This window comes from Girardinichthys multiradiatus, chromosome 1 (genome assembly GCF_021462225.1).
Source record: "Girardinichthys multiradiatus isolate DD_20200921_A chromosome 1, DD_fGirMul_XY1, whole genome shotgun sequence".
Classification (NCBI taxonomy): domain Eukaryota; kingdom Metazoa; phylum Chordata; class Actinopteri; order Cyprinodontiformes; family Goodeidae; genus Girardinichthys; species Girardinichthys multiradiatus.
In genome coordinates this window covers 25650719-25676703 of record NC_061794.1, presented here as the reverse complement: position 1 = coordinate 25676703, position 25985 = coordinate 25650719, and the positions used below count along the sequence as shown (strand labels likewise).

The following is a 25985-nucleotide window of genomic DNA, read 5'->3' as shown; positions in this document are numbered from 1 at the left end:
ACTGGGGAGAAGGAAATGCCAAAATGCCAGAAGTCCAGTGTCACGTACCCACAGTCAGTGATGGTCTGAGGTGCCGTGTCAGCTGCTGGTGTTGGTCCACTGTGTTTTATCAAGGGCAGGGTCAATGCAGCTAGCTATCAGGAGATTTTGGAGCACTTCATGCTTCCATCTGCTGAAAAGCTTTATGGAGATGAAGATTTCATTTTTCAGCACGACCTGGCACCTGCTCACAGTGCCAAAACCACTGGTAAATGGTTTACTGACCATGGTATCACTGTGCTCAATTGGCCTGCCAACTCTCCTGACCTGAACCCCATAGAGAATCTGTGGGATATTGTGAAGAGAACGTTGAGAGACTCAAGACCCAACACTCTGGATGAGCTAAAGGCTGCTATCGAAGCATCCTGGGCCTCCATAAGACCTCAGCAGTGCCACAGGCTGATTGCCTCCATGCCACGCCGCATTGAAGCAGTCATTTCTGCCAAAGGATTCCTGACCAAGTATTGAGTGCATAACTGTACATGATTATTTGAAGGTTGACGTTTTTTGTATTAAAAACACTTTTCTTTTATTGGTCGGATGAAATATGCTAATTTTGTGAGATAGGAATTTTGGGTTTTCATGAGCTGTATGCCAAAATCATCCGTATTAAGACAATAAAAGACCTGAAATATTTCAGTTAGTGTGCAATGAATCTAAAATATATGAATGTTAAATTTTCATCATGACATTATGGAAAATAATGAACTTTATCACAATATGCTAATATTTTGAGAAGGACCTGTATAGCCACCTTCTGCTGCAATTAAAATTTTAATGGGTATGTCTCTATCAGTTTAGCACATCTAGAAACAGATTTGTGCCCATTTTTCTTTGCAAAATAACCCATATTGGCTAAGTCATATTGGATAAAAATCATCTCTTAACATCATCAGTTTTCAGGTTTTACTACAAATTCTCAGTTGAATTTAGATCCGGACTTTGTTTAGGCCATTCTAACACATGTCTATGCTTTAGACTCAGCCATTCTATTGCAGCTCTGGCTGAATGATCTTGACATGTTGGAAGATGGACCTCTGCCCCAGTCTCAAGTCCTTCGCAGCTTCTAACAGCTGTCCGTCCTTCCATGATTGCCCTGGCTCATCTATCTTCCCAATCTCTGCTGAAGAAAATCATTCCACAGCATAATGTTGCCACTGAATGTCACTGTTGGAATGATGTGTTCAGGGTGATGTGCATTGTTTTTTTTTTTTTTGCCAAATATAGCATTTTGCATTTGAGCTAAACAGTTAACTTTTGGTCTGATCTCACCAGAGCAACTTTTTCCACATGTTTGCTATGTCCCCTCCATGGCTCGTTGCAAACGGGACCTCTTACGACTTTGATTAAACAATGGCTTTCCTTTAGCAACTCTATAAATGTATGAAGGACAGACTAATAGTTGTCTTGTCAACAGATTTTCTCAGCTGAGCTGTAGATCTCTGCAGCTGAGCTGTAGATCTCTGCAGCTCCTCCACAGTCACCAGGGGCCTCTTGGCTGCTTCTCTGATTGATGCTCTAACTGCCCAGCCTGTCATTTAGGCAGATAGTCGTGTCTTGGTAGGCTTACAGTTGTTTTACACTCTTTCCCCATTTGAGATGATGGAGTGAAAAGTGCTCTGTGAAGTTGGGATAAAATCTTATAACCTTGTATTGCTTTGAAAGTTCTCCCTGGCTTGTCTGATGTCTTCCTTGGTCTTTGTGATGCTGTTTGTTCACTGATGTTCTCTAACAAACTTCGGTGGCCTTCACAGAACTGCTGGATTTATGCTGAAATTAAGATACAGGTGGATTTAGGTGCCACTGGATTTTATCTAAGGGTATCAGAGGGCTGAAAACATACACTGCAAAACCGCATGTCCTTTGCCATTAAAATGATGTTTATTTTGTGTCTATCACATAAAACATCAGTAAAATGCACTAAATTCACCTTTGATTCTAATGGAATGTGGTTTGAAAGTATGTATTTTGCCTCATTTGAGTACAGTAAGCCAACTTCATTTAAGAAGAAAATATTGTAGCCAACCGTAATCTAGAACTTTCCCAGCATTTCTAGGCTCTGCAACAAGCTCTGCTGCAGACCATATTTCTAGATTTCTCTGGACTTACAGACCTCAAAACGCATCACGCAGGTCTCATAGCCTCTCCCCACTTTACGCGGTGCTGTGGTACAGTCCCAGCTCGCTTCTGTGAAGCAGCTTCCTCTGGATGCTGCTAGAACATCCCTCCGTGGGCGTGGGAGGGGCATCCGCAAGTGGAAACTGCGATGTTTTGAGATTACATCAGTGCGTCGTCAGAGCTCAGTTTTCAGTCTCATCAGGCAGCAGGCGCATTTTTAAGTGTGAAGCCTGGTCTCCCAGCTGTTAATCTTTAAGAGGTGCATTACCAAGGAAGGAGACGCCAGATCCTAACTGACGGGTTGGCAAGGAAACCAATCCAAGCTGCTGACGGATTAAAGACGGGCATCATGACACAGGGCAAGGTATGAATAAACTGGTTTTGGTCTTGTCCGTTGTTCAGCATTGTTAGCTGTTTTTGTATTTCACAAATGCTGTTGATTTAGATCATAATGTTGCAAATTGTTCTACTTTCATTAATCGCAACAACCTACTGGGCTGCGGATGTATAATAATCCTGCTGCTGAAGTGCATTGATCTGTAGTAACATTGCCTGAATCCCGTTCTTTAAGGCAGCTAAAGGCTGTTTGTGGTCCTGAATGAAATGCGTCATTGGTTGTTTAACGCGTTGCGTCACCATGACCCTTCCACTTCTTTCCAGAGCTCAGGTCGTTCGTGTTACCCTTTATTTCCCTCATAGACACTACGTTCAAATATTTGGAAAAGGATGTTAACTTAAATGTTACTTTTAATTAGATAAATATCTAATATCTGTCAGTAAGACAAACTTTCATTGATGTAATTTGAACCTGGCGGGCTGACAGGCCTGACAGTTTGTTAGAGTTTAAAGCTTTAAACACTGTAAATGTTTGTAAGAGGTACCAATAAGAATCCACCTGTGTGCAATTTACTCTCAGCATAAATCCAGCTGTTCTTTGAAGCCCTCATAAACACCAAGGAACACAGAAGACAGATTAGAGAGAACGTTGTAGAGACGTTTAAAGCAGGGTTAGGGTATAAAACAATATCCCACGCTTGAAACATCTCACAGAGCACTGTTTAATCCATCAACCAAAAATTGAAACATGGTGTTGAGAAGAAACCAAGAGTTCCATGGTTACTCTGGAGGAGCTGTAGAGATCCACATCTTAGGTGGTAGAATCTCTTGACAGGACAACTATTAACCATGCACTGTGGAGATCTGGCTTTTATGGAAGATTGGCAAGAAGATAGCTTTTGGAAGTCTCTTTGAAAGTTTGCCACACACCATGAGGAACACAGCAAACATGGAAGAAGGTGCCCTGGTCAGATGAGACCAAAATCAAACTTTGTGGCCTTTATACAAAACAGTGTTAATAACACTGCACATCACCATAAACACACAATCCCTGCAGTGAAACATGGTTTTGGCAGGATAATGCCAGTGGGGTTGCTTTTTTTTAGTATGGACATCGAGTTGATTAAAAGATGGATGAAGCTAAATACAAATGCACACCGCACTTTTCAGATTTTTATTAGTCTATTTCCTTCCACTTCACAATTATTGGTCTACTACATAGAATCAAAATAAATTACACTGAAGTTTGTGATTGTAATGTGGCAAAATCTTATAAACTTTCCAAGTAAATTAAGACCTTTCCAAGGTACTGTATATCAGTTATTAAAAACTTATATTTCAGAGGCTTTTACCAAGGCTTACATTTCAGTTTAAGTTAAGCTTAAGTCTGTAGTTTTAAGTAGCTATTTAAGCTAAATAACTACAGACAAAATCAGGTTTATAGCACATAATGTAGCCTGAATGTTAAAAGTTTATTAACTTAAACTGGTTGAAGCCAGCTGGATATAATGAAGGTGAACATTCAATTTTTAAGCTCTCTGTTAAAATGTTTTTTTTTTTTTTTTGATTAATACATTATAGCTGTGGCTCAGTTAGATTACATATTTGATGAATTTAGGAAAATGTTGCAGAATTTGCAGAGTGATTCAAATATTTACACATTAGTTGCTCTTGCAAAGAGAACAACCTTCTGTAAAGTATAAAGATAAGATTTTCTGATGCTAATCATGACAATTATGATATTTTTTGGGAGAATCACATATTATCTGCAACTTGTCAGATTCTAGTTCCAAGGCAAATGTAACCTTATTACCTGCAAAAACATAAATGTTAAAAAATATATATATTTTATCCATTCAGCTATCACTTGCCAACAAGGCCAGCGACTCCACAAGCGGAGAGGCCTTTGTGGCACCAGCTCCCCCCACATATGAGGAAGCTGTCGCAGGTAGGACCGCACTTTATTTCTTTTTGTTACTCAATAAACTAGCCTATTCTCATAGTTTAAAACTAAACCTATGGCAGTTTTGGTATATGCTGTACTGATAAGAAGCTTTAATGATGGGATTGTGTAAGTGTGTGATGAATAGGAGTCACTAACAGGACGTAAATGAATGTGACCATTAGGTGTCAGTGCTCCTTGCTACAATGATGTAGAGATGCTCACAGAGTTCAGCTGGGATGATACCAACATCAGGAGAGTCTTCATTCGTAAGGTATCACAAAGCTTTTTATCTTAATCATTTAGTGAGTATGTTGGGTGTTACTAATATTTTACCACAACCGACCAGTGTTAAAACCCTGACTAGTACACATTAGCACATCCACACCATAATAATCAATTTATTCTGGCTCGCTCTCTTTCAGGTCTACTCTATCTTGATGATCCAACTTTTGGTCACTGTTGCAATTGTGGCTCTTTTTACATTCTGGTAAGTATTCCTCCTAATTCTCGTTAAACTAATTAGTATTACAGGTTTTTTTTCTGTGGTTGTTTACTTACAGAGAAAATTCTCTCTTAGTGATCCAGTGAAAGATTACATTCAAACCAACCCTGGGTGGTACTGGGCCTCATAGTAAGTCACACCTTTGAGAGCACACAATTTTTCAACAATGAAACTATTTTTTGCCAAACACGTCTAACTTTATTTTTCTTCTTTGACAGTGTGGTGTTCTTTGTCACCTACTTGACTCTGTCATGCTGCTCTGGACCCAGGTAAATCAATGTTGCTCAAAACAGAATGCATTACAGTATAAATGGCAAATCACCCAATGGTACTGAAAGCTGTATTGTTTGACTTTTGCCTTGCAGGAGACAGTTTCCATGGAATCTGATCCTCCTTGCCATCTTTGTAAGTAAAGAATAATTTCTATATATGGATTTTATTAATAAATGTTCTCCGTTTTCTCATTTGTGAGAGTTATAAACATAGTTTTTCAAAGCTAACATACTTTAGAATTGAAGGTGTTTTTAAAAAGATTCATTTCTTTACAGACCTTATCCCTTTCCTACATGACTGGAATGTTGTCCAGGTATTGATTCATATTCTCCTTGCTTATTCTTTCATGAGGTTCTCTCATTTTCTGTGCTGTATATGTATTTTGTTTACTCAGACTCTTTGAGCTTCTCCACATTTTTAAATGTTACGCCCACAAATTGAAACTTGTTTTATTGGGATTTTATTGGGTGATAGACCATCATAAAGTAGCACATAGATGTGGGAATAAATTGTTTTCATTTTTTTCACTAATGAACATTTGAAAAGTACTGTGGGCATTTGTATTCAACCCCTTTTATTCTGGAACCCCTAAACAAAACCCAGTGCAACCAATTGCCTCCAGACATCACCTAATGAGTGAATATACTCCACCTTTGTGGAAGTTAATCTTGCCAATGTTGAAACCTGTAAAAGATTATCATGATCTGCTCAGATGAGACCAAAATGTAACTTTTTGGCCTACATGCACAACTGTTTATTGTAAAACCAATTGTGTAGATACCATCCCAAAGGTGAAACATGGTGGTGGTGGCATCATGCCGTGGGGGTTGCTTTTCTTCAGAAAGGACAGGGAAGCTGGTCAGAGTAGATTGAACGATGGATTGGGTACAATCTGTCAGAAGCTGCATACAAATGCATGCCACACTTCTCTGATTTATATCTCTAAACAGTTTTAAAAACCATGAATGCACTGCTTTGTGTTGGTGTGTTATATAAAATCCCATATAAAATAAATTGAAATTATTGTATATAAATACTTAAGTACTGTAGATGAGTCTACTTTCCTGGCTCTTTGTACCAATAGAACATTTTATAAATGTCAAAAACTCATCTTCCTCTTTTTCGTTTCCTATATTCTCTTTAATTTAATGTGTCTCATATAGTTTTGTCCTATTAAAGTCGATATGGTCACTAAAACAATATAAACATATTAAATTGGGCATGTCTATTTTGTTTTAATAGCTTCTATAACACCAAGTCAGTAGTGATGTGCCTGGGCATCACAGCAGCTGTCTGTCTTGTGGTTACAGTCTTCAGCTTCCAAACCAAGGTGAGGCAAATATACAAAATGCTCTCCTTCTGTGTTTGATAAGTACAGACCTTGGAAGTCAAAGACTATGTTTAAATTCATCAACTGTTTCATTTACAGTCGTTTGATTTCATATGCCTGCTCTCACTCTTTAGCTTGATGTGACCACATGCCACGGTGTACTGTTCATCTTCTGCATGGTGATGTTTATCTCCGGACTGGTGCTGGCGATTGTCCTCCCTTTTCAGTATGTAAGTATAATCAGCCAGATCCGTCAGTCAAAGCATGATTTTTCATTGTAAAGCAGCAATAAAATAATCCAAAGCAAAATAGCACAGAAAAAGTGAAAAGGTGTAAATAATGTTGGCTTTTACACATCTGATGCTTCAAAGAAGTTGCATCATGGAAGCATCATGTGTTCTCATTCTCTGCATGCTTTAAACAGATACTTGATCGGGACACCTTGGCATCACATTTCAAGGCTACAAGTTTCCCTTAAGCAAAGTTTTTCCATTGGCAGGGCAAAGAGCTATACTCGATCCTTGTTGTCTGAAAGTGACACCGCTGTAGCCATATGGTGGTGATGGTAGTTCCTCAGGAATATTGTAAATAATGTTAAACAGGAAAACTAATACACTTGTTGCAGAAAGAGGGCTCCTCTCTACATATGGTATCATTCAAAACCAGTTTTTGTATAAGTAGTTTCGGTCCTTAAAACTATCTGAAAATAAAATATAGGAAACTGAAGCAGAACAGTAATTATAATCCCTTATTAAAGTCAAAGTTCAGTTATCTACCTAAAAGCGAGCTCTTTGTCAGATATTAAACACCATCAGACAGAAAAGCACTGATATAAAACTGTAGTCCCACATTTAAAGAAATACCGGGCATTAAAGAAAAACTATGATTCAAGACCCACGTCATTTAAAAAAAATTCTTAAATAAGATTGTGTAAAGCATATTGAATTACTTTACATATGAAACTTTATCCAAAAAGAAGTCTTGCTTTTCAACCATTTATTTCCATACTAGACAACAACAGTGTTTGAATCAGGCTGATTGCTGCATACAACCTCGTAATAGTCACAGAGAGTGATTTAAACATAACCTGCAGCACGCATGAAAAAATCAAAATACGCCTGGCACTTCTACTTAGTCTAATTCAAGAAAAAAAGAAAAGACGGGTTTGCATTCAGAGTCCGAAATGAAACCCCTATTTAAAGTTAGAACTGATCATGATTCATTTTAAATGCCAACTAAGTTCTAAGCTAGCAGAAAAAGATAATTCACTTTAAGAAATACTTTGACATGTTTTGACCTGCATCTAAATAAACAATTTTTAGTAATGCCTTCATAAATACTGCATGGCTTCACAATCTCAGGAACAGCAGGAATGATTATTTCGGCTCAATCTGATGTCACGATGAAAGACTTGTTTGAAAGTTTGGGTCAGACTGTGGAATGTCTTTGAAAAAAAAAGTCTGATTATTTGCTATAATCAGAAGGTTAAGCATTAAGCTTTTTAGTATTCTACCAGATTAATTCTTGCAACAAAAATGTCACTGAAATTACATCTTTACATTGCAGGTACCCTGGTTGGATGCCATTTACGCTGCCCTGGGAGCCATTCTATTTACAATGGTAAGAGTACAGCTACAGCTAAGCATTAATCATGATGTAGAGCATACGACATGCAAGAGACAAGTAAATAAGTGACGGATTAACTGCTCTTTCTTTGTCTGTTGTAGTTTTTGGCGTTTGACACACAGCTCCTTATGGGGAACAAGAGATACGCCATGAGTCCAGAAGAATACGTGTTTGCCACGCTCAGCATCTACCTGGACATCGTGTACATCTTCTCCTTCTTCCTCCAGATCTTTGGAACAAGACGGGATTAAACCCACCCTTCAAACCCGCAGATAAGGGCTGCACCATGAGAATTTAAGATGTTGGCGATCATGGTGACTGAGTTTCCAGTTAGCTTTTCTTTTTTTTTGGATACTTTATGAATCACTTGTAGAGCTAGACGTACACCTGGACACATATTTATAAATATTGTCACCTCAAGCTGTCTGATACCTTCCAATCAAATTTCCAGCATGTTTGTGAACCCAACCTGTAGGTTAACTTGCTAGCTTTACGAGCCAGAAACAATCAGTGATTCGTGATGTCTCTTCATTCGGTGTTGATGAAACATTCTGGGTGTGTCTATATGTAGTAGGTGTATCGGTGCATTCGCGTCAGAAATCACCTGCAAATAACAAATATCACTGATCATCTAGAATTAATTGAAAAATCAAAACATAATGCATGGCTTTTAGCTTAAACTTATGCAAATGACACTCATTCTTTTTTTTTTTTTTATTGTTGCTGTGGTTCTTTTTTTAGACTGATATGACAAATATAACTTTAAATGCTTAAAAAAGAAAAAAGAAATATATATATATATATATATATATATTTATATAAATGCATTGTTGTCTCTATGCTGTGTATTGCAAGTGTTCTACATAGTTTAACAACTTGACAGTAGGTAATACATTTTTTCTAGGCTTTAAATGGCAATCCCAAAATAATTTTTCACATTAAGTGCATATTGACATGAATGATTTTTTAGCCGTGTGGCCACAAAGCTTCTGTTCAACGTGTGACTTTGGTGCAGTGCTTGTATGTGATTTGTCCAACATGTGTTTGAACCAACTTACTTCTATGGAGGATTCTTGATTGACGTCTTTCCGAAAGATATTCAGATTGAGCCTTATAGGTTTCAGTGTTATTGATGTGAGAACCTTCAATCAATTTGATGGTATATCTGTCAGTAAATATAAAGATAAATGTAACAGTGCCAAACATGCTGGGGTTTTATGCACCTTTTAGAAGGACTGCATTTATGGAGGAACCTGAATGCTTTCCTTTCATTTTATTTTACTATTTTAGACAGTGGCATTTAAAGTTATAAAGTCTGATGCTACAAAGGAATTTATAGGAGTTTTAAAGTGTTCTTTTTACCACTTTTATTTTATTATATTGGTGAAATATGTTGTTTTAAGAGGACTCTGCATTTCATCCTGGAATTGGTGTTACTATATAATTTATTAAAGTGTGTGTATAAATATAGTCACCAGTTCTGATTAAATAAACTGAGCTTCAACACCTTTATGTGTTATATTTATTGTTAAAAATTAATCTGGGAATGAAATGAAAAAAATAAAATAAATTCAGCACCAAAATATCTCAGATTTATTTATTATCTTTTGTAAATCGTCGTGGAAATATTTGGGGGGGATTTTATTTGAAAGATGAACACAAAGTAGTACAAACTAGTGAAATATATATATATATTACAAATGAAAATCTGAAAGGTTTGACATGATTATGTATCCATCTTCCTATGCTTTGAGACCTCTAAATAAAGTCCAGTCCCAACAATTTCCTTCCATCTCAGTATAAATACTGTGGTTCTATGAAGGCCTCAGAGGTTTGTGAGACATGATCAATTAACAACCAGTGTCACGAAGACTAGGGAACACAGCAAACAGGAGAAAGTTGTGGAGAAATTTAAAGCAGAGTTATGGAATAAAACAATATTTCAAGTTTTGACCATCTCACAGAGCTCTGTTCAATCCATCATCCGAAAACAGGAACAGTATTGCACAGCTGCAGACCTATCAACACATGGCCGTCCACCTGAACTGATAGGCTATCAAGGACATCATTATTCAGAGAAGCATCTTTAGAGGCCCAACGGACCTCCAGAGGATTCACGGCCCAGTTGGAAGAATATTAGTGGTATTAGTGGTGCACTCCACAAATCTGGCCTTCGTGGAAGAGAGAATGTAACAAAGTCACTGTTGAAAGAAATTCATAAAAAATCTTATCTGCAATTGTCCACAATTCCTGTAAGGTGCACAGCAAACATGGGGGAAGGTGTTAGATAAACCATAATTTACCTTTTAGGCCTACATACAAAAAGCTGCACATCACTCTGAATACATCGTCCCGAACCTGGAACATATTGGTGGCTGCATCATGCTGTGCTTTTCTTCAGCAGGGACAGAGAAGCTGGTCTGTGTTGAGGGGAAGATAAAAAATAAGAATAAGAAAAAAAAAAAAAATTGGAATGGTTCAGATCAAAACATAATCACGTTAGAATTTCCTAGTCAAAGTCCAAGTCTAAATCCAAATAAGGACTGGAACATTGCTGTTGACAGACACTTTCTAATCTGACAAAGCTCTGACTACTTTGCAAAGAGAAATAGAGGTCGATGCCAGACTCTATGTGTTCAAAACTGGCAAAGATATACTGCAAACTGCAGCAAAAGATACAGAAGATTGACTGAAGGGGGCTAAAATGGGAGAGTAAAAATTACAAACATTGTATTCATAATTTTCTGTTGTACTTGTTATTGGTCTACCACATAAAAGTTAAATAAAATACACTGACGATTTTGGTTGTAAAGTGAATAAATTTGAAAAGGTTTAAGAATTATGTATTTGTGTTCAGAACACATGTTGCAAATGGGGCTGCATAGATAAAGACCACTAAAAGTGTCCATGCTGAAATCAGTCCAGCTCTGAAAGCGGCAACAATTGGCACACAGTCATGTGAACTAAACCACAGAGCCATAGAATAAGGTGGCTTGGGTTGACGAGGCACTCTATGTGACATGCCCTTGTCCAGCTTAGAAACTTCAGCAGCACTGTCCATCTTTCTAAAAATGCTACCTAAAGTGGATTTTCTCTCACTTTGACCTCACTGTAGATACACCACAAATGGGTGTATTAAAACACATACAACAGGTTGTAAAAAGGGCAATTTTAGCATTTTCCTCATAGGGTTTGCACCGTAAATACCAGATTTTCCGAGCAGCACCATCTTGGCATACATTTTTCAGTGTAGTAAAATGAGAAGTGGACTTTATCACTTTGCTGTGTTATGTGATAAAACCATAAAAACCCAGAGATTTTTAACCACCCACAACCTCAAATCCAATATGGCTGTCATGAAACAGCAATAGGAGCAGGAAAACTTTTTTTTTTTTTTTTTTTGCACTTGTTAGGATTACATCTGATCTCATCCTTTAAACACAAACACACACACACAACAACCTCCTGAATGTTTCTAAATAGCCTGAATAAAAGCTTGAATTAGCTTGAATTGCTAACACTAGCTAGGTTGACGGCGTGCATATCGGTTAACCCTCACAAGTTCTAGAATTTGGAACTGGAACTTATTCTGGGTTCATTATAATTCCAAGAAACCAGTTCCAATTCAGAGATGGAACACCGCATTTGTTACCAATAGCACCTTCCCTGGTTCACTGCTTCATCACATTTAATTGAAATAAACAATTAATTTCAAAATTTCCTTTGAATACCACAAGGGTAGCTCACGAACCACCAGTGGCACACAGTTTGAGAACCAGTCTCTAAACTCTAGGCTGTAGGTGTGACGTCGTATGAAACGCTCTCATAAATCCAGAACTCAACCAATACATTTACACTACACTCAGTTTTACGACGTCCAGTCATCCAATCGGATTGCGCGACAGAACCACGTCAGGTTCAGCCATGATGTGGTTTTGAATGAGGAAGAAGCGGGAGATGTTGTACTTCAACGAGTTTATTCAGGTTTTTTAGGCACGTTAACGATCTTTAAAGGGGTTAATCTGCGACTAAAGATGAAAGCTAATTTTCTGAACGCGCGAGCAGCGACCTATGGCGTCCCTGTGGGAATTTAAACACGACTCAATAAAGTAGCCGTGTAGCTAACGACGCTAGCTAGACACGGCTAATTCCAAGCTAAGAGGCTAACGCTTAGTTTTTTTTTTTCTTTGAGGAAGTAAAAAGTTATGTTTAGGGGGAGTGTTGCCTTTTAAAACCGCCTTAGCTAACCTACCTCATTTGAATGAGACGCGTTAAGCGTCATTCGGCTCGACTGTGATTCAGACTGATTGCAGCCATAGCGGTTTTTTTTCTTTAAACCGTCGCTGTCATTAATGAAACTTTAAAGTCATGCTGAATAAAATCTACGAATGGATAGAAACGAACTTCGCCAATCTTCGCAACGGAGAACCGGCTGTGGAACACTCACCTGGACTCCCGGCTCCGAGAGATGCTCCAGTTAGAAGAAAAAGACCCATTGATTGGTACGGGATGTAAAACCTTACTTTATTTTAGGCGAAAGGTTCTTTTTTTAACGGAACACATGACTAAATGTCCTGGAATTTATGTTAAATAGCATATATTTTAATAACACACTGTCTTTTTTTCTCTCCTAAAGTTTGGAGGACGGCCACAGAATCAATGAAGAAAATTTAATAATTAAGAAAACACGAATGGGTAATTGCGTTTTCATTTACATGCATCATTATTTAAGTATCTAAAATTATAATCTTGTCGTTTTCACCCTAATTACTAATGCGCTTGGATTTCTTTGATGTTTTTCTAGGAGATTTCATTGATTCATTCAGGAGTGCTGCTGAAGGGGTTAAAAATCATAGTAGCAATGTAGCTACATGGATGATAAAAAATGTAAGCCCAACCTTAAAAAATATGCTGCCTACCTCTTCTGATTCCCCTCCTGGAGAACCACAGCCCTCAACATCAGCAGAAATCTGGACAAGTAGACCGGTAGGCCTTAGTATATTTGCTTTCAAAGCATTGCTCACAGTGCCTGTAAATATTAGGTATGGATCCTTTCCTGGTATCTCCAGGGTTATAAAAATGTCAGGTCCTAAAGGAGGTATAGTCATTTCGTCCCCACAGTTTGAAGTGTTTTTTTTAAATAGGATGCCGGAGAAAGTGCCAGAATGACCAGTTTTGACCAAAATGGTTTAGTGCTACCCCTCCATGCACTTGTTGCTGCACTCTGCCAGTCAGCTGGCTGGAAAATGGCATTTTCCTGGCTTATCAAAGAGACATATTCCGAAAAGTGTTGTTTCAGCCAGCTAGCCGACAGTGTGCAGCATCATGTGGGGAAAGGAGCATGCCGCTAAAATATATGTTCCATACAAACAGAGAAACACGCCAACCCCTTATTTGGCAACTCGTTAGAAGGACACTAAACGAGGGGAATTGTGTGAAGGTTTGAAACTATACTACGACTAAATGCATAGTTTTGTTTAAATCTATGCATCAAAATCAAATCAATAAATAACTCGTACATTGTATTTTTACTCGAGGTTATCATGCTGCAAGCTTGTCATACAAGCCCATGCCCTGGGCCGTAGCCAGACTTTAAAAAATACTGAAGTCCACCACTCATTATCCCCCTGCACATCAGTTTCAATGAAGACCAAAACTTATTAAAATGGAAGCATTTATTTAAAACATAAGTGACTTGAATGTGACATTTATTTGTGGTTGTGAGTGAGAATCCATAATATATAATATAATTTTTTTATTATATACACAGCAGAAAAATACTGAGGTCTGGACCTCTGTGTCATCAATAGTAGCTACAGCCATGCTTAGCAGCAATGCTTGCATAATTTCCAACTTGACTTTATTTTAGACCAACAAAACTGGTTTTGAAAAAAAAATTCTCAGCCTATTTTTGAACTTCAATTTTCTCAAATTATGCTTCTTCATCTAGTGCTAATTAACATCCAGTATTCGGCTGCCTGCATGTCCATGTGTCAACTCTTCCTTTACATATTTTGTTAAACTTCACTTTGCTGCTTGGCCTCGGTTTTGAAGGAAGTTCAGGAAATTTGGGGGTTACATCTGGCAAAAAGGCGCCAGCCACTGTGAAGGATAGATGGATCAGAGTAGAGAAAAACAATAACAAAAACATAAGAATCCGTGCAGCCCTGCCTTTTGCCTTGTTTTTAACATTAACATCTGTGTTTTGTCAAAGATTGTTCACAGGAACTATTTGGATGGAACGTTTGCAGCTCCCTCAACAACATTGGAATGGAAAACACCCAAATCAGGTAAACCTGTCTCTTTTTGTGTTAAACTTTAAAGGTAGTTCATATTTTTTTCTGCCTTCATATCACACCTTTACCCATTCACAACCTTGCTACTGCATATTATAAATTAATCATTTTTTCCCTGTCCCACAATTTTAGAGTGGCTGCGTAATGAGAGAACGACAATGGGATCAAGGGTTTGTAGGCGACAAGTTTGTATGAGTCCTGCACATCGGGAGGTTCCAAAAACAAATGGGCATCCGATCAGTGTGCCATCCTCCATCAGTACCAAGCTGCACCTGTCCCCAAGGCTAGGCAGGCCATTAAACCTCCGCCCGCATGGAACCGCAAGGTGCTTTTTGGAAATGTCCTCCATTTTAGAAGTTATCTTTTGTGTGGGTTTATGGAGTTGCTTCATGATTTCTAATTACCAAAAGTGTCTGCAGTGCATCTGGAGTGGGCATGACTAGCACCTCCTGCAACAACATGTATGAGAAGACCTTTCCCATTAAAGTGGTGCAGAGCCCAACTCACAGCACCTCCTCAAGCCGCTTTAACAAAGCTGGGTCGCCTTGCACCGCTCAGGAGGTTAGACATGAGGACAGTAAGCCATTATGTGAATGTTTCTGATTCATTTCCTCCTTTTGTTTTAATGCCGTTTTTCTTCTGTTTATTAGTCTATTCGTGAGGAGGAGAAGGAGATCTACAGGCAGCTTCTGACCATGGTTTCTGGTGGTCAGTCATCTTTTCTTAATAACGGCAACGCACATACCTTTGTGAGGTCCCATAGAGATTTGTAAGTATGCAAACAGATGGAGTATACTTAGGCAATCATATCATATAACGTATTTTGGGGGTAACCTAAGAGAGAAGCCAAGGTCTTACACCTTTCTAAGCTATTTATTGTAAAGTTTCAATAATGTTGCTTCTTGTTTTTTACCAACCCAGTTAAAAAAATTATATTTGTGTGGCTAAATGGTAATCTTCCATTTAAAAAAGGTCCAGGTTATCATGTGTACAAGCTTCTCAGCCATGATCTAAGACCAAAGGTGACAATTCAATACCCAAAGGAGCTAAAATTAAAAACTTTGTCAGTATTTGTTTTTTTGGAAAAGAAAATAGTCTTTGGTTGGTCATCTGGAACTGCGATCAACCATTGGCCAGTTTCAGCACAACCCTCTCTCTGTCCACGGTGCTCTGCTGCTTAAGTTCAACCAGAATTCAGGAGTTTAAGCAAAACACTGAACAGATTGAGACCAGGATGGTTTTTGAAAAATGGGGGAATTGTTTTCTGCTACTCGGGTGTAACAACATATTGTCGAGTTCCCACGGCGCAGCTAAAACAAGAGTAATCTTTTTGATGCTGATGTGAAATTAGTTTATTGAATTATTAAACAGAGACACAAATTATAAGCTGGATTCACAGTTTTGGAGTTTTTCCACTGACAGTTTTACTATCTGCACACAAGCTGCTCCACTGATCTCTGAGGTGAGCAGTTTAGATACAGACTTTTTCTAGAGTTTGAAGGATCAAAATGGAATCGTCCTACTGATGTATATCTTCTTTCAGTTCTGAAAATGTTTTACAAATGAGGCTGATTCCCAACACGGCTTCATTTACAAGCTGCGCTGGAGGTCAAGTATGCGGCTGCTCTTAAAGTTGTCTTTCAAGAAGTCAAGTTCTTATACTTTTCATTAGCGTTTTGACATAAGGCATTTAAAAACATTTCTACTGCCCCTTTCAGATCTCAAATCAGCGAGATCCCCCCCCTCACCACCCATGCAGATCATTGCATACTTTCATAAAATGCAAGTTGTTTCATCAATATAATGATCTATGTGTTCTTGCAAAGCATGCAGCTGAGATTACAGAACTAAAGGAACGTGTCTTTGAACTGGCAGCATCCACCTGAGCAGTGTGGCTATAACATGACCCCAATAGAGGCAACACAATAGGCGACGCATGCTGTGCATTCAAAAACATGTATCATGTTTTTAGATTATATTTTTTGTAAGTTCTTAAACTTAAATCATAATGTTCTTTAAAAAGATCTTGCCCCAGAGTCGGAGAAACATTTTCACCTTTGTTCATGCTAATTTATTTTTTGATATGTTGTGTGTTATTGTTTGACCACAGGAGGCATAGAGTAATGTCTGATGTGTAATGTCCATCGGCCTCGAGTTTGACTCTCCTCTCACTGTCTCCTCAGCACCAGCTTCCTCACCAGCCACAGACGGCTACAAACGTCTTCTCCAGCTGGATCAGCAGCTGAAGGGATGTCAGAGGGACCCAGTAGCCCACCCAGCCCCAGAGGGATATCAAGTCAGAGCTCCAGCAACCTCCCCAGCCCTGTCGGAGCCTCCAGCAAGTCAGGGGCCCAGATTTGGTCACAAGACACAGATCCCAGCACCGCTCTCTTCTCAGCTCCTTCCCCATCAGCTCTGCAAGATAACACCTCTCAGGGGACAGAGTCATCAGGTTAACTTTAACTGAAATAACATATATTGACTCTATATTTGGTTTTATCCTCTTGTTTTATGCAACTTATTTTATTTGCAGCCCAGGATGGCGACTCTGTGATTATTGTAAACGAGCAAAAATTCCAAAAGCAAGACAGCTCAAGGTTAGTACTTTATGTTTCTAATTAGCTTTGTTAAATATAAACATTTTGCACTGTGTAACTTAGTTTCAAGTATTTTCCTTTAATGAAATAGCTCTAAGTAGTAAAAACGGCTCAGATAACTGTTCTCTATTTTTACAGCATGCCATTATTCCAAGCTGAGCTATGGATTAAGGAATTGTAAGTTCCTTTAAAAAAAATGAATTATCCAGAACTTCATTTTTTCTAATTAAAGAAATAAAAAATAAAAACGTTTTGTTTAGGACTAGCTTGTATGACTCTCGGGCGAGAGAAAGACGGAGACAAATAGAAGAACAGGAAGCCTTGGCTGCCCAGCTTCTGCGACAGGTTGGTGCTCGTCTCTCAGGCTTCGTCCAACTCTGACTCCCGTTCAGAATCTGTCCTGTTGTATTAATGTCCTAAACTTTGGCCCACAGCGCTTGTCTGAGGAGGGAAAGCGAAGTCCAGATGTTGAGGTGCATGTTCGCGTTCCTTTGGAGAAGGAAGTTCCTCTGACTCCTGTGATAGAGGAGCCGAAGTCTGTAGAGGAGAAACCTGAATTTCCAGAACTCACAGTGGTTTGTTCTTTCTATATTCGCTGTATGAACGATGTTTGTGTTTAAATGAACATAAACACCATAAATAGACAAGAAGGTGGTCCAGAATTGCACCTGGTGCAAAGAACATTAAGCCTGACTTTTGACTTGGCGTGCCATTTTTGAATTTGAAGTCATGCTTATGTCCTTTTTCATTTGGATGCTTCTGCGTTCCTTCTGTTAAGGAAATGGAGGCGGAGGTGCACAGAACGCTGATGAAAGGAGGAAATCCTCATGAAGTACTAAGTGAAGGTTTCGGTCTCAGCCTCACAAGAAAAGACCTGCAAACCCTGAGCAACCTCAACTGGCTCAATGATGAGGTGGGAACATATAATGCTCAAACTAAAATCTAAAAACTGGTTTAAAGCCTTAAACTACCCGGGAAATAAACTTTGCTCAATGTTCTCCCCCTCCCTGCTCCTCATTTAGTTTACAGATTTAGTTTTGCGGTTATAACTCTTCTTGTCAGGACCAAAAAAACTTGTTTTATTGATTCATCATTAATGTTTACAGAAATGTAATGCAAAAAACCTTTTCTTGTTTGGTTGAGTCTTGTTACAGTGGTGGTAGCAAATATAAGAAATACTTTGATTTTTTTTTTTTTTTTTGCTGCATATTAAAGTAAGACAAAGTAAGACATGTTAACAGGCTCTTGGAAAAAACTAGCACCTTCAGCTTATGCTTGTTTTTCAGGCATTGATGCATGTTTTTGCCTCACATGTGGAGATGTGTTCCTGCTGCGCTGTCTGCGATACGAACATTGATATATAGCTCTGGATGACTGGGTCAACATTGTAAAGGATTTATAAAGACCTGGATATGGTTAAAAGGCTTTACTTTTGTTATACCTCATAGTCAGCATCTATAAAGTTTGTCTTGAGTACTCGCAGAGGTAAACTAACCCTAAATTAGATGGAAAACAAAAGCCAAGGCAAGCAAAGATTGATATGAGGAGGAAGGAGAAAACATCATCGGCTGCAGATGCATCTATAGTAAACATGACGGTGCAATTCTTTGCTGCTTTGAGATCCTGGAAAATCTTATGAATCTACTTAGAAAATGTTAAAAAAGGGCTTGATGTTTCCTTTGTGACGCATGTAACAACCCCATCTTTAAGTCTCACCAATGACTGAGGAGGCCACTTTAGGCTGTTGTAAGTTTTGGTTGACTTGGAGGTATTGTCCGGGTGGAAAGTCCAGTCACCACGGACTAATTTGTCAACACGAGATCACAGTTCTCTTGGGGCCAGGTACGTGATCAGGATTGCTATAATTCCTGCCAAGAAAATTAGCCCCACACCATTAATAAACCACCGCCATGCTTTGCCTTTCATACACCAGATACTCTTCTGGTCCTTAAGTCCAAACAGTTCCAGGTTGATTCCATCAGTCTGTAGAAACCGTCTTTCTAAGCAATTAAAATTCCTCCTGGCTTGTTCAAGATGTTCTGATGTTCCGCATGATCAAAATTTAAGTGGGTATTTAGGTCCAAGTATAATGTATGCATCCTATAGCTGCCACTGGAGCACTTGTACCAGCTTCTTGTCTGGTCATCTTTTGGCTGTCTCACAGGGGTTTCTACTAGTTCTCCTCACTACGTTGCTGGGCCACTTGATGAAGTTTTGGGTTGTCTTCCATAACCAGAAACTAGTAGCTGTTCCTAAAGTTTTAAACTTAGAGATTTCCCAGTGGTATTCCTTGGAATATTAATGTTTGTCCTTCCACCCGAGGCCTTTGAGGTGTGAGGCTTAATTATAATTATAATTCAGCTCCACTTCAGGCCATATCAACCTTAAAACATATGTAGGGTTTGAATAATGAGATCTGCCTTTGTTAATGCACAAAGACAACCTCATGCATTTTCTGTATTGGTTTTATGTTTCACTCGATTCTTAGTGAAGTCATCCAAAGCAGCATCCTTCTCTATGTAACTGTAAGTCTTCAGATCTTTGCAGGGTCAACAAGTTCAACATGTATCAGTATAGTAATGCACTTTTCCAATGTCAGATTTTTAACTGCACCAGGTCCACAGTTATGGTTTAAGTCAAACTGCTTGTTTTTATTTTATAGGTTATCAACTTTTACATGAACCTGCTGGTTGAGCGCAGCAAGGAGCCAAACTTCCCGTCAGTCAATACATTCAACACCTTTTTTTACCCGAAGCTGCGCAGCAGCGGCTACTCCACTGTCCGCCGATGGACCAAGAAGATGGACATCTTTGCTAAAGACATCCTGTTGGTTCCTGTCCACTTGGGAATGCACTGGTGCCTCTCAGTAAGGCTAATTGGAGGCTGTTTTGAAACTGGATGTAATTCTTTAGAATATTGTTCACTGTAACGTTTTGTTATTCTCTCCTTTTCAGGTGGTGGATTTCCGCAAAAAGTCTGTTTTGTATTTAGATTCTATGGGAGGAAGCAATGATGAAGCTTGCCAAATCTTGTTGTACGTTCCCGTCACATTTTGGTTTATTATTAGCATTTAGTTTAACGTTCGATGTGACCTGTTATATAAAGGTTATCTTTTATAAAATGTTTAGATATAAACTCTTTGTGTTCACAGTGACTACCTGCAACAGGAAAGCAGGGACAAAAAAGGCAAAGAACTTGATACCTCAGGCTGGACTGTGCACAGCAAGAAGCCCAGTGTAAGTTGAACACATGAAGGCACTAAAAGCATCGAATCATCTGGTTGTAAATTAATGAAACAGAGTTAATTAATCATTATAAATAGATGGGTTTTTTAAAAAAAAAAAGTATTTTAAAGTCCTATTTAAATGTTTCAGTATTTAATTCGTATTTCTTTGCAACAATGTACCATGAAAACGTAAAAACCATCAGTGTGTCTAACGTCTGATAGCTCAACCTGCTCCGCACTTTAACTGCAGATCAATAAGCTTGCCTGTAACAGTATTAGCCTTGCCTGACTGTCTTGCGACACGGAAAATAAGTATTTATCGTTTCAGTTAATGATTTCCACATTTAATTATGTATTTTATAAATTATTGTACACTTCAGATAATTATTAAATTTTTCTATCGCATATAAAAATTCTTTTTTTTTTTCAATGTGGCCCTTTTCTCCATCTAGTGGGAAGCGATGAAAACAATTAGTTATTTAGAAGTTTATAATTTAATTTACTTTATTAATCCCCTTTTTCCTCAAATGGCAATATTTGCAGAGTTTCAAAAACAAATACATTTTAGTTGACGACTGAATCAGTGAATAAATGTGAACGTTGCATCAGGATGAAGTACAGCATTTTCTACCTTTTTAAAACTTACTCGGTGGAAACTGAAATGACGTGGTTCCTCCAGAATCGCAGAGTAGGGCTGCCACTAACATTTTGTTATATTTTATGACAAAAACAATTAACAGCTTTACAAATAGAAAGCCCTGCATATTCAGAATTTCAAATATGTGGCTAAATTGGAAAAAAGCTCAAATAATTCTGTTTAATCATAATTAAAATGTAATAAGAGACTTTAACTTTGAAACGACTAGTATTAATTCACTGTATGTATTTAGGAATTGGATTCAATAAGACATTAACTTTTTCTGCACAAAAAAATGTAAATAGTACTCTGTGAAGTAAAACTAGCTTGGCCTATGCAGCGTAAAGTCTGCAGGCAGCTAATCGGTCAAACGTGGGCAAAAAAACGGGAAAACTTCGCGGACACAGAGCAGGAAAGATTCAACAGCTTCAACACATGATATGGTAGGTTGTTTTTATTTCTGGTTCAGTTTTGGGTTTTTTTCTGGATTATAATTGGTCCAGGGTCAGGAGACTTTTTGGTGTCAGCCAACAAGTTTTCAACCAGATTATGGTCCGGGTATCGGGCTGGCCACTCCAGAACTTTGATTTGTTAGTCTACAACCAAGATGCTGCTCGCTTACTGGTGTGTTTGGGGTCGATGTCTTGTTGAAACACCCGTTCCAAGGGCATTCCTCTTCATCTACATGACCTCTTCAAGTATTTTGTTTATGCAGACTGATCCATGATCTCTTGTATGCGATAAATGGGTCCAACACCACAGTAAGAGAAACATCCTCATATCATGATGCTTGAACCACCATGCTTCAGTGTCTTCAGAGTGGACTGTGGCTTCAGTTCAGTGTTTGGAGGTGGTCTGACAAACTGTCTGCGGTCCTTGGACCCAAAAAGAACAATCTGACTTCCATCAGTCAACAGAATGTTTCTTCATTTCTTTAGGACTTTGCAGGGGGCTTCTTGCCTGTAGATTAGCTTCACACAGCCGTCTTCTAATTGTCACAGTGCTCATTATTAATTTCAGACCTTTGATCACCCTGGAGCTAATCATTGGCTGAGATCCGTTCTATCGGTAGTATTTCGCTTTCTTCCACATCTCTAGTTTTGCCTTCAATTTTAATGTTGATCATTTTAGTCGAGCAGCCTATCATTTCTGCACTTCTTTATTTGTATTTCCCTCTGCAATCCATCATCTTAATCAAAGTACCCCCTTCGTCTGAACAATGTCTGGAACGACCCACTTTTGTCAGGTTTTCAGAGGGAAACTCATGCGCAACATGTGTCATTCTTAAATAAGAGCCACATGTTTGACACCCGTTTCTTCACAGAATCAATGACCTCAATAATTCAACTCCACACTATTATTTTGAGTAGGGCTGCACGGTGGCGCAGTTGGTAGCACTGTTGCCTTGCAGCAAGAAGGTCCTGGGTTCGATTCCCAGCCTGGGGTCTTTCTGCATGGAGTTTGCATGTTCTCCCTGTGCATGTGTGGGTTCTCACCGGGTACTCCGGCTTCCTCCCACAGTCCAAAGACATGCCTGTTAGGTTAATTGGTCACTCTAAATTGACCTTAGGTGTATGAATGAGTGTGTGCGTGGTTGTTTGTGTGTTGCCCTGCGATGGACTGGCGACCTGTCCAGGGTGTACCCTGCCTCTTGCCCATAGACTGCTGGAGATAGGCACCAGCTCCCCCGCGACCCACTATGGAATAAGCGGTAGAAAATGACTGACTGACTGACTATTATTTTGAACATTCCTCTTTCAATCAATTATTCATTTACACTGACTCGGGAGCATGCATGCAATGAATGTTGGTTTTCTGTGACTGATCTGGTTAGTCTAGTTGTACTGCTAATATTTTCAACACAACTGTACGGTTCAAACAAAACTGATTCCTTTTGCTTTGAAAACCATTTTCCTTCTTGATCAAATGTTCCCCTTGTGAGTTTGTACAGGTCCTTCTCAAAATATTAGCATATTGTGATAAAGTTCATTATTTTCCATAATGTCATGATGAAAATTTAACATTCATATATTTTAGATTCATTGCACACTAACTGAAATATTTCAGGTCTTTTATTGTCTTAATACGGATGATTTTGGCATACAGCTCATGAAAACCCAAAATTCCTATCTCATAAAATTAGCATATCATTAAAAGGGTCTCTAAACGAGCTATGAACCTAATCATCTGAATCAACGAGTTAACTCTAAACACCTGCAAAAGATTCCTGAGGCCTTTAAAACTCCCAGCCTGGTTCATCACTCAAAACCCCAATCATGGGTAAGACTGCCGACCTGACTGCTGTCCAGAAGGCCACTATTGACACCCTCAAGCAAGAGGGTAAGACACAGAAAGAAATTTCTGAATGAATAGGCTGTTCCCAGAGTGCTGTATCAAGGCACCTCAGTGGGAAGTCTGTGGGAAGGAAAAAGTGTGTCAGAAAACGCTGCACAATGAGAAGAGGTTATTGGACCCTGAGGAAGATTGTGGAGAAGGGCCGATTCCAGACCTTGGGGGACCTGTGGAAGCAGTGGACTGAGTCTGGAGTAGAAACATCCAGAGCCACCGTGCACAGGCGTGTGCAGGAAATGGGCTACAGGTGACGCATTCCCCAGGTCAAGCCACTTTTAAACCAGAAACAGCAGCAGAAGCGCCAGACCTGGGCTACAGAGAAGCAGCACTGGACTGTTGCTCAGTGGTCCAAAGTACTTTTTTCGGATGAAAGCAAATTCTGCATGTCATTCGGAAATCAAGGTGCCAGAGTCTGGAGGAAGACTGGGGAGAAGGAAATGCCAGAAGTCCAGTGTCAAGTACCCACAGTCAGTGATGGCCTGGGGTGCCGTGTCAGCTGCTGGTGTTGGTCCACTGTGTTTTATCAAGGGCAGGGTCAATGCAGCTAGCTATCAGGAGATTTTGGAGCACTTCATGCTTCCATCTGCTGAAAAGCTTTATGGAGATGAAGATTTCATTTTTCAGCACGACCTGGCACCTGCTCACAGTGCCAAAACCACTGGTAAATGGTTTACTGACCATGGTATCACTGTGCTCAATTGGCCTGCCAACTCTCCTGACCTGAACCCCATAGAGAATCTGTGGGATATTGTGAAGAGAACGTTGAGAGACTCAAGACCCAACACTCTGGATGAGCTAAAGGCCGCTATCGAAGCATCCTGGGCCTCCTTAAGACCTCAGCAGTGCCACAGGCTGATTGCCTCCATGCCACGCCGCATTGAAGCAGTCATTTCTGCAAAAGGATTCCCGACCAAGTATTGAGTGCATAACTGTACATGATTATTTGAAGGTTGACGTTTTTTGTATTAAAAACATTTTTCTTTTATTGGTCGGATGAAATATGCTAATTTTGTGAGATAGTAATTTTGGGTTTTCATGAGCTGTATGCCAAAATCATCCGTATTAAGACAATAAAAGACCTGAAATATTTCAGTTAGTGTGCAATGACTCTAAAATATATGAATGTTAAATTTTCATCATGACATTATGGAAAATAATGAACTTTATCACAATATGCTAATATTTTGAGAAGGACCTGTATATTTCTGCTTTCGTTTATTTTATTCATTTCATTTTCAGTGTGCTTTTCTGTCTTACAGGAAATCCCACAGCAGATGAATGGTAGCGACTGTGGAATGTTCACTTGCAAATATGCAGATTACATTACCAAAGACAAACCAATCACGTTCACACAGGTAATCACAGACATCATTAATAGAAACCAATGTCAGTAAATCCCAGTCACGGTGGTCTAAACGTGAATTACTTCTTTTGTGTTGAACAGAAACACATGCCCTACTTCAGAAGACGGATGGTTTGGGAGATTGTGAACCACAAGTTGTTGTGATGTCACGATTTGACACTTTAAAGTCAATTCATGGCCAAAGTTGAGCTCATTCCTCGGGAGGTTCAATTGAGACTTGCACACCAGCTCCTCACACCAGAAACCAGCTGTTTCTTTTAAGCCCCCCGAGCTCATGTTGGCTGACAGGATGTTGCCGGAGCACAAATCACTGCCTCCCACTCCGCTTCTTCTGCTCTTTGACTTTTGATACAGCAGCGGAGCGTCAGAATAGCAGCTAAAACACTTTGTATTTGGTTGTATTTGCCCAGCCAGAACTATTTTTGCATCATTTGTAGTGATGTACTCTGTAGTGAATCATACTCTGAGGTTTTCTCCATTTCTGTCAGAATGTTACATAATCCCACTTCACCATGACAATACGTACTCCCACAATCTGTTAAAAATGCAGAAGGGCTGCCAACTTCCATCTATGATTGGTTACTCAGAATGAGTACTGACACGTTTTTCTTGACTGACAGCTGCAGGTTTGTGCCGTATAGACGTTACTATGAATGGATGATGGAATAAAATGCACACAGGTCAATGCAATGCTGCCTCAGAGTATGATTTATTATGAAAATGTCTTACTTTCAGTGATCCAGGTCTAAAGGAGCATTTACAGCCTAAAACAGCAGGGTAATAAAACTTTAGCATTTCCTTGTTCTTGATAAGCTTGTAAATTAAAATCTATTTTATGTATTTGAGTCTTTTTGTTAGGCAGCAACATTTGGGTGATTCAGTGTATTTTGAAGTTTTGTACATACTTGAACCCAATACAGCCCACAATGTAACAAACATTTTGTATGTATTTCTTATTCTGTCTTAATGGAAGTCTGCTTTTATAAATAAATTATCCGGGATGTTTAGTAAATTGCTGACGGTTCATATGTGTTATTACACACAGAGGAGTCTATTTCAAGCATTTCTGTTCATTTGGATTATGGTTTACAGCTTAAGAAAACCCAAGGTTGAGTTTCTTGCAAAATGAGATTCCAGTAAGGAATTATCAAGTGGCCTGAACAATGTAGACATCTCACTTTGGACCTTAAGCTCTCCACCTTCAGGCCTGTCTACCTTCCGGCTCAGCAGGCCTTGTCTTTTTTTTAAGGTTTTTGTGGCATTGTGGCCTCTTTTCAATTGTAGCTGGACATGAAGATGTGCAGCAAATGGCCCAGGGCCAGGAATCAAACCAGGGACAACTGTG

At 39.0% G+C, this 25985-nt stretch overlaps 2 protein-coding genes and 1 long non-coding RNA gene across 4 annotated transcripts; 2 read left to right on the top strand and 1 right to left on the bottom strand.

Annotated features, from left to right (window-relative positions):
* Nucleotides 1-2294: 2294 nt before the first annotated feature.
* On the top strand, nucleotides 2295-9677 carry LOC124869891 (protein lifeguard 2-like). The gene is made up of 12 exons (XM_047368152.1): nucleotides 2295-2521; nucleotides 4354-4441; nucleotides 4621-4709; nucleotides 4861-4925; nucleotides 5016-5069; nucleotides 5159-5209; nucleotides 5306-5345; nucleotides 5489-5526; nucleotides 6456-6543; nucleotides 6678-6773; nucleotides 8110-8163; nucleotides 8271-9677. Exons 1-12 carry the CDS (start codon nucleotides 2507-2509, stop codon nucleotides 8418-8420), a joined length of 828 nt encoding a protein of 275 aa, XP_047224108.1. The 5' UTR covers nucleotides 2295-2506; the 3' UTR covers nucleotides 8421-9677.
* LOC124869954 lies at nucleotides 9076-12709 on the bottom strand. The gene is made up of 3 exons (XR_007038700.1): nucleotides 12617-12709; nucleotides 10473-10589; nucleotides 9076-10370 (listed from the first exon to the last, which is right to left on the bottom strand). It is a non-coding gene; the product is annotated as an uncharacterized LOC124869954 (long non-coding RNA).
* Nucleotides 12039-25652, top strand: senp1 (SUMO specific peptidase 1). Of its 2 annotated transcripts, none has more exons than XM_047366767.1 (18): nucleotides 12039-12671; nucleotides 12806-12864; nucleotides 12974-13155; nucleotides 14384-14459; nucleotides 14598-14790; nucleotides 14876-15026; nucleotides 15116-15234; nucleotides 16649-16917; nucleotides 16999-17062; nucleotides 17201-17239; nucleotides 17323-17407; nucleotides 17497-17637; nucleotides 17841-17975; nucleotides 19725-19928; nucleotides 20017-20096; nucleotides 20214-20298; nucleotides 24537-24632; nucleotides 24722-25652. In XM_047366767.1, the coding sequence occupies exons 1-18, from the start codon at nucleotides 12538-12540 to the stop codon at nucleotides 24782-24784; spliced, it is 2175 nt and encodes a 724-aa protein (XP_047222723.1). In that variant the 5' UTR covers nucleotides 12039-12537; the 3' UTR covers nucleotides 24785-25652. The 2 variants fall into 2 exon arrangements, with proteins under 2 accessions (XP_047222723.1, XP_047222794.1); XM_047366838.1 differs by having other exon boundaries at nucleotides 12040-12671; nucleotides 14885-15026.
* Nucleotides 25653-25985: the final 333 nt, after the last annotated feature.